This window comes from Rutidosis leptorrhynchoides, chromosome 8, assembly GCF_046630445.1.
Source record: "Rutidosis leptorrhynchoides isolate AG116_Rl617_1_P2 chromosome 8, CSIRO_AGI_Rlap_v1, whole genome shotgun sequence".
In the NCBI taxonomy this organism is placed as follows: domain Eukaryota; kingdom Viridiplantae; phylum Streptophyta; class Magnoliopsida; order Asterales; family Asteraceae; genus Rutidosis; species Rutidosis leptorrhynchoides.
This window is the reverse complement of record NC_092340.1, coordinates 188,876,270-188,888,125: the sequence shown is the minus strand read 5'-3', so window position 1 is coordinate 188,888,125 and position 11,856 is coordinate 188,876,270. Positions and strand designations below refer to the sequence as shown.

General features: G+C 31.3%; 1 protein-coding gene across 1 annotated transcript; it reads left to right on the top strand.

The window, feature by feature from the left end:
• Nucleotides 1-489: 489 nt before the first annotated feature.
• Nucleotides 490-1,886, top strand: LOC139864929 (U-box domain-containing protein 21-like). The gene has a single exon (XM_071853495.1). The coding sequence runs from the start codon at nt 539-541 to the stop codon at nt 1,850-1,852; it is 1,314 nt and encodes a 437-aa protein (XP_071709596.1). The 5' UTR covers nt 490-538; the 3' UTR covers nt 1,853-1,886.
• The last annotated feature ends 9,970 nt before the right edge of the window (nt 1,887-11,856 follow it).

Below are 11,856 nucleotides of genomic sequence, written 5' to 3'. Positions count from 1 at the left end.
ACTTCCATTACTGTCAGTCAATCAATACAATGTGTCAATAACTTTTATAAATTGTAGCATTTTTACCATCTATCTATAGTCACGACTAATAATATACGTAATAAAGTTTGTATGCGTCGGGTCGGATACCATTAATGAAAGGATATAACGGGTCTTCCAGAACCACTTGATTGACTATTGACCACGTGGATCCTACTTTTGTGGTCAAAGTTTTACCGGCGCCCAATTATACCCGTTCGAATACTGCAACAACCGGAACTAATAATCCACTTAATATAATGTTTTGCCTTTCAACGGTCAATATTCAAATTAATCAAATACTCAACCTTCCTACGTCATCTTTAACTTGACCATTTCATTCTTCCTATCAAGTTTTGACCCAAACCCATAATCAATATATAAACCCACTTTTAACAATATAATTCATAAAACACATAAATATTCTCTCAAATATATTCATACCCAACCCAGATCATTCAATTCTTGTTTTCAGTATACTTCTTTTTTTTAGTTACAATACAAAAAGAGTGCAAAAAATATGGCATTTTTTTGGAAGAAACCAAGCGCTAGTCGTTTAGCTAGCAAAAAACTTCTTTCCAAGCAAAATTCCAAGATAGAACTCACAATTCCAACTCATTTTCGATGTCCGATATCTCTTGATTTAATGAAAGATCCCGTTACATTGTCAACAGGTATCACATACGACCGAGAGAGCATCGAGAAATGGATACAAGACGGAAACCAAACGTGTCCCGTCACGAATCAAATCCTCATAAATTTTGATCAAATACCAAATCACATGATTCGGAGAATGATCCAAGATTGGTGTGTCGAGAATCGATCACATGGTATTGAAAGAATACCTACTCCTCGAACTCCACTAACGTCTTTCGACGTCATGGAAATTGGTTCAAAAATGATAGCTTTAGCTTCAAAAGGTGATGCAAAAAGGTTTCTTGATCTATTAGAGAAAGTTAATGTATGGGCAAAAGAAAGTGAACACAATAAAATTCTCATCAAAGATAATGGGCTCGGATACGTGTTAGCATCTTCGTTCGAGTCGTTTTCATATCTTCCATATGAAAAACATGAATATCTTCTAAGTGAAATTTTGTTTTTGTTAACATGGATGTTTCCTTTAGGAATTGAAGGGAGGTCAAAGCTAGGTTCGACATCATCTTTACGTTGCATGACATGGTTTTTATCAAAAGATGATTTGTTACTCAAGAAAAGTAGTGTTCTAACCCTAAAAGAACTTCTTTCAACCGATCAAACGTTCGTAAACAACTTACTCGACATTGAAGGCCTTTCAGAAGCCTTGGTCAATCTTATAAACACACCCGATTGCCTTTCGGTTAAAAAAGCTTCTTTTTCAGTCATATACTACATAATTTCAACGCAAATCGGCTTCAACAAACTCTCATCAAGACTTTTGGAGTTGGGTGTCGTCGATTCGAGCTTGGAAGCCCTTGTGGAAGCCGATAAAGGTTTAAGCGAAATGGTGCTAGGCGTTTTGGATTGTATATCAGATTCGAATGAAGGGAGGGAAAAAGTGGATAAACATGCATTGACTATTCCATTAATAGTAAAGAAGATACTGAGAGTGTCTTCTTTAGCTACTGATTTTTGTGTTTCTTTGTTATGGAAGCTAAGTAACAATGGTGATAAAAGTGCCTTGGTAGAAGCACTTCATGTTGGTGCATTTCAGAAGCTTTTGCTCATGTTGCAGGTCAACTGTGGTGACGACACAAAGATTAAGGCTACTGAGATGTTAAAGTTGATGAATCAATACAAAAATAAATTGGATTGTTTTGATTCTGGACATTATAAGTATCTCAGAAAGTCTTATTGATATATTTATATAGTTTGTAATCATGTAATTTGTGTATAGACAGAAAATGCAGACACACACACACACACACACACACACACACACATATATATATATACACACACACACACACACACACACACACACACACATATATATATATATATATATATATATATATATATATATATATATATATATATATATATATATATATATATATATATCAGAACTAATTTTGTTAACTTAAAGCCTACTAAAATACAAGCATTGAGTTAATCTGTTTTCTTAAAATTGAAAAATAGGGGTTCTACTTTTTAACAGGTCCTGCACCTTTTTTACCCCGAGCTATGACATTCTATAAAATTGTCTCGACTACATTGTATAAACAAACAAAAAAGTTACTCAGGCGTCTTTGAGCATAGGCAAGATAAGCAATCGTCTAGGGTCCAAAAAGTTTGAAGGGTCCAAAATTTTAAATATGCATATACTTTTATCAAAATATTCTATTTAGTTAAATAAAAAATTATCAATTAAAGTTGCAATATTGTTACTTTAAATAATTAAATACATTGTAAATATTTAAATGATAAATTTTAGTATTATCTTTTTATATGTATTAAAATATTAAATGTGTGTAGGGTCCATTTTTGTTTTCGTCTAGGACATTCTTATTGTTGAGACGGCCCTGACTCCGTATACACTAGTAGAGATATGAAATCTGCTATGCAAATAATACATCTCATTTTCTTGCCAAATTTTACTAAATAATTAAATATTACGCATCAAAATACAAGTAGATAAAAAAATGGCAAGTTTAATATGGTTATTATTGTGAGGTTCATTATTCTAGCACTTTGATTAAACGTCATTTTACAGCAGAAGTTTTTAAAGTTACATTTTCTACATAACCATCGTTACATATATACAAATTTTATCTCGTAGTATGTCAACAATAAGGATTGTATTAAACTTAATTATTTAAAAATAATAAAACTTGAGATATATGCAAATACGGAGTATGTAAGTTTAAAAGCTTGGTAAACACATCAGAGACGTGAAGGTAGTTAAAACGTTATGGGTGTACGTTGACCTAGTAAATTTAATAGGTTGGCATGAAAAACCCACTTAATAAAGAAGATAAATAATTGAAATTTGTTATAATAAAAGTTCCTAAAAGTCATGATATATATCTACTTACTATTTTACCATTTCACCATGTCACCATGCTTGAATAATGAAAACAAGTTGAATAGCATTTGCAACATTTCACTAACAACAAACCCAATCCTACATACATAGGTAGGGTTTGAGAGATGTAAGACGTAGACAGTCTTTCCTCTATCATAAAATAAGAAAAGTCATTTCTTCACTCCAATTGAAACACTTCAAAAATAGAGAAGGTCCTCTCACTACTAGAAAAATGATTTTTCCGAACGACTAAAGTCGCCCGCAAAAAGCCACAAACCGATAAATTTTTCTGCTTTTTCTGTTTGCTTTTTCCTGAATGGTTGACCAACTTTTCCTGAACGACCCAATGTCGTCCGGAAAGATATGCTTCAATTATTGTACCAAAAAAATTGGCTCCAAAAAAAGGAAAGTTTTCGCGGGTTTTTTGTCCGGACGATTTGTCGTCTGGAAAACCATTCGGGACGACATGTCGTCTGGAATGTCTTTAAGGATGACTAGTCGATTTGCCTACTTATACTTCATCCTCAACACATATTGAACACATATCTAACACACATCCAACACTTAAACTGCATTATCACACATCCAAACTCAAAATAGTGACCCTTTCGCCGATGATTGTCTCAATCGAAGTGTATTATGGAAGTGAATTCCGTAATGAAATGAAACTTTATGATTATACGCGTGGTTCAAAAGCTACGTTCAAAAACATTGACGTTCGCGACGTTGGTTTAGATGTGCTTTTAACCCTTTTGAAAGAAAATGTTTCGTTCGAACACACGGACGTCTTGTTTTATGAAGATGACTGTGTTCCGGAATTGTCCGCCACATATCTCCGTACCGACGATCAGTGGAACGGTATAAAAGAAACCATGAGTTGGCGTTCTGATCGCATTTCTCTTTATTTGGTTTTGAAAGACGAAAAAACTTTTTTAACTTTCTATTAAGTTAGTTAGTTAACTTGGGTCTTATTTGTATCGTTTGTATTTGTGTATCGTTTGTATTTGTATCATTTTTATTTGTGTCTCATTTGTATTTGAATCGTTTGTATTAGTTATGTTGAATAAAATTGTTATGTTGTTGTCATTTGTTTTGAAAGAAAACGGATTTTAAGTAGATAAATCGGTTATTATATATAAAGAGCAATATTTAAGTAGACAAATGAATTTTTTTGAATTAAACACGACAAACATTAAATTAATCTAATAAAGTTACCGATTTAAACACACTTACTGAATTAAACACACTTAATTATCAGACGTCATCCTACATATCCTTCAAGCACACGACTAAAATTAAACACACTTACTAAATTTAAACACACTTACCGAATTAAACACACTTCAAGCACACGACTACAAAGTTACTGGTATTGAAACACACTAATAACGACGACGAGGATGACTACAAGCATCCGATTTAGTGGACGAACTTTCAGAACCTGAGCTCGTTGCTGCCGATGTTTCAGAAACAAAGGACCAGTCGATAGGTAAAGTGGTTATCGGACGTCATCCCACCAGACCTTCAACCTCACCAATACTAGTAAATAGACGGTTCAAAAATGCTCCGTACGGAAGATGAGGTCTTGTTTCTGCATAACGAAGTTGATTCATTCGGGAAGCGACCAAATGAGCAATATTTACTTGGATGTTGTGAGTTATGCACCAGTGAAGACATGCTTCGGTCATTGACAATCGAGTGACGTTTGGTTCGCGGTGGTACATGTTACTCCTAATAAGTGCATTTCTTATGGCAATATTTCCCGGACGAAGATATTCGTCAAGGATGCCTAAACGTTCTATGGTTCTGAATGGAACTGCAATACGACACACAAATATGGCCATGTCATATTTTGGAATATCCTGAGGAAGAGCTTCGAGGTCTTCACTGGGAAAATAGATATTTTTACCTTCAAATGGTATGCCCAATAGCATACCAAATTGTTCAAGAGTATACCCGTGTTGCCTGTCATAGACTTGAAACCTCACCAATTGTTCATTAGTGAATTCAAAGTTGGAATAGAATTGATGCACGAGTGCAGGAAAAAAAAACTTATCAAGCAAAAGGAAATGAAGCCAACCCATTCTTCTGAATTCACGATCGATCTCTGAAAAATCTTGTAGTTTGACTTGTCGACCTTCACTAATAGGTTTATCATTTGTTGGTTGATTCATAGTGTGATTGTAGAGATAAAGATAGAGAGACTTGAATGGGTAGATATAGATGAAAAGAGTGTGTATGGCTACTCTTTAAGTAGATCCACAAACTGCCACTGCAACAAGAATTCCCGCACAAATGTTTCGCGCCCAAAATTTTTCCCGCCCTAGTGTAACGGTGTTTATGTGTCGGTGTACGTAACGGTGTAATGTAACGTTGTTATATAACGGTGTATTGTAACAGTGTTATGCATGTGTCGGTGTATTGTAATGGTGTATTGTTATTATTAAATTTATTAAGACTTTATTAAATTTTTCATACTATTACAAATATAAATCACTATATTTTTTTTAACGTCACTTTTATTAAAACAACATCACGGTTACAATTTTTTGGAACTACAGATTAAACACAATAACAACGAAAGCTAATCAATGATAATAAACAACGATAATACAACAATACATATAGAAATCATTGAGATCAGGAGAATCAGAAGAATAGAATTTGCCATCCGTGTCGTACTGTGGCCCGGAGGGCACGTAGTCCTCTTCATCAGACACAATGTTTTCGCTCTCATCCCGGAACTCGATATACAACTTGATGATTTTATTGCTGGTCACTGCTCAACCCACAAGCATGGTCCAGTCTTATTCATCTTTAAGAAGACTGGCTGGAACATTGGGTTCCTTGAAGAACCACACTTGTGAGAATGCAAGAGGTATGTCATCTTTGAGAAAATCAAGTAGTTCAGACAATGGGTAATTTCGGACATTCATGCAATACTCCCTCTGTTCAGAATTGACGGTGGAGTAATTCTTGACCTCGCGGTCGAATTCCCCACCATAGTTAACTTGAAGCATAACATTCATCTGATACATTTTGAACTTATAAATTTTAGATTTAGTAGAGAGATAAGTGTTTGAGGTGTGGTTTGTTAACAATTGAGGGGTTGTATTTATAGGGGATTGAAGCACTTGTTTGAACGAATCCAATGGTCATGAATTAAAATCACATGTTGAATACAACTTTAATAAAGGTAATAGTGGAAACAGCTTTATACAGAGCATCTCTGCTCAACACAACTTTATGCAGAGCATCTCTACTCAACACAACTTTATGCAGAGCATCTCTGCTCAACACAACTTTATACAGAGCATCTCTGCTCAAAACAACTTTATTACACGAATCCAATGTTAAAATTACACGATTTATTGAAAATTAAAATTACACAGTTTATTAAAATACAACAATTTATTGAAATTCAAAATACAACAATGACACAATTTAAGCATTCAAAGTTGGTCATGAATGTGGTGGTGGTGGATTAGATGATGTAAGGGTGACGTCAATATCAACCATGAAGATGCATACTATTGGAAACGTTGCATTTAAATAGTGGATGTTAAGTACTTACCACTACATCTAGAAACTGAAATTAATTCTGAAACTACAAACTAATTCTGAAACTAAAATACTAGAAACTGAAATAATATAAACTAAAATAAATTCTAAAACTTCATACTACAACAGAATACTACCAAAGGGATTACATCGGTTAGTTGAAAATGAAATACGACACAAATGATACAAAAGTATAAATTAACATCAGTTTCAACATTTTTGCTTGAAGTTTTACGGTTTTGAGTTAACGTTCTAGATCTTTTTTGGACCTTAACAATTCTGGTATCACTTCAAGCGCCCTATCAGACCAGAGCGGATCAATCCAAATTTGTCGCCTTCTACAAAGTTCAGACATCAAGGTGCCGAACCTACCACCACAACCATAATATCGTCGACCGTACTGGTACTCATCAGTCAAGCAAGTTTTGAGAACCTTGAACCACAAGATCGACAAAATTTCACAGGCAAAGTTTCCACTGGACCATAATGGTAATTATCAACCATATTGTTGCAGTCATCTAGTGTTGTGATTAGTGGGGTAGTTATATAGAAGAATTTTCCCGCAAAAAACACCATCATCTGTTTTCCCGCCAAAAATTTCCCACCAAATGTTTTCCGCCAAAGATTTGACGTCACATGTGACGAGGATGATGACGATGACGATGATGACGATGACGATGATGACGACGATGATGATGACGATGATGACGATGATGATAACGGATTAATTTAACGATGACGAGGATTATGATGACGATGATGATGACGACGATGACGATGATGATAATTAGGGTGTATTAGGATTTAATTTATATAATTTATAAGTAATTAAAAAAATATTTAAGTGATTAAAAGTAGTTTATAATTAATTATATAAGTAATTAAAAGTAATTTTAAAAGTAATTAAAAGTAATTTTAAAAGTAAGTAAAAGTAATTTTTTAAGTTATTAAAAATAAATTTTAAGTAATTTTATAATTTAAAGGTAATTAAAAATAATCTTTAAGAATTTAAAATTTATTTTTAAGTAATTTTTAATTAATTACTTAAGTAATTATATAGATTTTATTAATAAATGAAAATAAATTAAAAATTATGAAATATTTAAAATATTCATGAAAAAAGTGGCGACTTCTTTGTGGTTTTCCCTCCACCATCTTCCCAGACGACATGTCGTCTGGGATTAGTCGTCCGGAAAAAAAATTCACTAAAAAAGCTGCTTAGCAGCCTGTCGGCATTATCAACAAAAAAAAGAAAAAACACTCCCAAACACTCCAGCGATTTTGAGGTATTTCGAACCAAATCCAACCTAATCTTACTCCTATAACACTAACAAAGGTATGTTCTTCATTTATTTTTGTTAAATCCGATTTTTTTTTTTGCTTATTTTTGTTAAATCCGAATTTTTATGCTTTAATTTGAGTTATTGCTATTAATTCTGAATTTTGTGTTTATGTTTTGAAGATTGTTGTGTGTGATTATGTTTATGCTCATGAAGAACATGATTTGAGTTATTGCTATTAATTAAATCCAAATTTTACATATGTATGTTGATTATGTTTGTTATGTAGGTTGAAAATTAATATTTTTTAATTACTTATAAATTAAAAATTACGTTATGTTTAGTTATGCATGTTGATTATGTTTAGTTATGTATTTTTTTTAATTAGAAAATTAAGTATTTATTTAGTTAGTAAATTGATGGGTTTGATGATGAAAGTTGTATGTTTAGTTAGTATAAGTATAAGTATAAGTGTAAATGTTATTGTTTATGTTTATGTTTATGCTTATTGTTTTATGAACATTGTTAGGTTTAGTGGTTAATTTCGGAATAGTTGTACCTTAGGTTCGAAATTAACCAATCCTATAGAATACCCGTCCAAGGTTAATTTATTAGAAATTAACTTTGGAAGGTCCCCTTTTGGGACTGTTTTCTATGTGTTTTGTTTCTTTTAGGATGTGGATGCGTATAACTTATTTACTAGTTACAAAAATTTTGAAACACATTTTCCCTTTACTCCTACATATATAATGTATATATATAGATGTATACATCTATATATATATATATATATATATATATATATATATATATATATATATATATATATACATATATATATATATATATATATATATATACATATACATATATATATATACATATATGCATAAATATATACATTAAACTATAGTTTTTTAACGAATATATATATATATATATATATATATATATATATATATATATACATTAAACTATAGTTTTTTAACGAATATATATATATATATATATATATATATATATATATATATATATAGTCGTTAAAAAAACTATAGTTTAATGTATATTTATGCATATATGTATATATATATATATATACATATATGATATTGCTTTAAACATACATATAATTCGACGCAATATCATTTATATTTCATCAGCTTTTACCGAAATGGGGACATTCAAAAGTATTATTCACGAGAAAAATGACAAAAGTAAACACGAGCTTGAAGTTTGATAAAACAACGATAAAAACGACGGATTTAAACCAAATATGTATCAAGATAAAGTTTACCCGAATGCAAGTTCAAGATGATCGAAGAGAAGAGTTCAAATAAAAAGTTCCAAGTCGATATACGTAAACACGGGATCAAAAGAGAACAAAACATAAAATAAAAATAAGAAAACTGTCTGCTATTCTTACGCGAATCGTGTGGCCTCCTACGCGAAACGCGTAGTATTTCTAACTTACGCGTATCGTGTGGCCTCCTACGCGAAATGCGTAATATCTTGTCCAGATTCAGATTCAAATGCATATGGGACGGTCGCTTTTTCAGTTTAATATTACAACTACCATCAACTTTTCAGCTGTACAGTGGTGTATACTCAAGTATACCTACTACACTTCAATTAAAATACAAGATATATTGTGAAGAGAGGGAGGATATATACAGTGAGAGTTGAAGACAGACAGAGAGAGCAGAACTACAAAAAGAAATATATATCACAAAAATTATTAATAGTGTGTTTTTAATTTTTAAGTACTCCGTATCATTTCAGTTTCAAGGTTCAATATTTAGGATAGTTTCAAATATTAAGGGTGTATTGTTCGTGATTTAAGGTTACGTTTGTACGCGTGAAAGGGGTGTTATTATTGTAATTTTCTACCGTTTAAAGTAAATGAGAGTGAAGATTTTCGTAAGTATATTCTGTTAAAATTATCGTTATCAGTTTTTATCATTATTATTATGTTTGTATATTTATATTTTTATGTTTACCCTAGTATAATGAGTAGGTAATTTTCCCAGTGTTTGCTTAGATGTAGAGCCCCTAGTGAAATGGATTGTTATCATTTGTAAAAAATTAAAATGTCACTTTAGTATTTTTAACATTGAGCCTAATTGAAAGAACCATTATTATGTATTTGGATATTTAACCCTTGTCACTTAATTTGTTAGATTAAAAATAACGAAAGTTATTTTTATTTATATAAATTAAGCTTCAACATTAAAAGTGATCTAGACGAACTTATAACTAATTTACTAACACTAAATTAAAAAGTAAGGTTCGGTGGTTTGGGTAATATCACTAGTCATATAATAGTGAAATTGTAAAAAGGGAAACCGTTATGATTTGGGTTTTGGCGAAGGTCAAAACTGGGTTGGGTCTCAATTTAAATACTTAAAGATTAGTAACTATCTAAATATAATCCAATGAAAATTAAATTTAATTTAGTTAGCCAAAACTTATTATTTATTTGAAAGGAAAATATAAGTCTTATACTAAACATTTTAATACGAGCTTAAACTTAAAACAATCCATGGACCTAGAGGTGACACATTTAAGTAAACACTCCCATTTATTTATTGTTAACTATTATTATTATTATTATTTACGTTTATTTATTCAGTAAAGTAAAACTAAAAAAAATATATACACAACATTATAACTCAGTGTATTCGTTACTGTTTTGTCACATCGATTAACTCATACGCGAATCGCGTATAAATCTACACGATACGCGTACGATTTAAAACATACGCGAAATGCGTATTATACTACGCGAAATGCGTAAGTACAAATACGGGTACTGTACGAACTAGGTTAAAAATTTAGGGTTTTAATTATTTTATTATTATATTTAAGTCGTTAGTTTACAAATAGTATTAATTTATAATTAGTAATTAGTTTATAATTAGTAAAATATTATAATTCCTATTAATTTATATTAATTTTATTAAAACATGTTATTTAGTCAATTTAAATAAATTTGTATTATAATTGCTCAAAACAAAATTCTAATCAATTAGTTTTATTAAAAGTTATCATTTAATTAATTATCATTTAGTAATAAACTTATTAGTATAATTTCAATTAATTCACTTTTAAGTTAATAATTATAAATAATGTATTCGTATAAATTAATAAGTAGTTCAATTAAATTAGGATTAAGTTATATTTTATTATTATGTAGTATTATCAATTCCTAATCCAAAACCCCCTTAAAATAAGTTTAACTTTAAAGACTATTAAAAAAACCATTGAACACTGTCTCCTTGTGGAACGAACCGGATTTATCAACAAACTAAACTACACGGATAGGACCAGTTGCCTATATATGTTTGAAACCAACCTAAAATCGTTAAAATACCATATATATAATAAATCAATTCGTGTAACAAAACAACTCAACTTTTTGGCGCAGCTGCCGGGGATCAGTTACGTTTAAAAGATTTTAATAGACTTTCGGTTATTCGATCCTTTTATAGGAATTTATTCCTAGAAAAGCTTTTAATGTTATGATAGAAATTAGTGCATGAATTTACGTTCCTCCAACAATGAATTAACTCCTCCATATCCTGAACCCGAAAGAGAATTTCACGAATGCTTAAGAGCTCAAGAAGTAGAATCTCTCGCCGAGGATTTAGAATCACTTTCATTAGATTCTAACTCTGAACCAGATATTCAACAAATCATAGAACCAGATATGGCTGTTACAAATCAAACGATGGAAGCATTAATGAAGGCGACAAGAACAGGTCAAGGCCACGCAATCATCCAACCTACGATGACTGACGGCTTTGAAATAAAAGGTCAATTCCTTCACATGGTGACTAATACATGCCAATTTGGTGGAGCTCCAAATGAGGATGCTAACGAGCATCTTCGTAAGTTTGTAAGCATTTGCAAACTATTCAAAATTAAGGATGTCTCCGATGAAGTCGCATGTTTGAAAATCTTTCCATGGTCCTTAAAAGACGATGCAAGAGATTG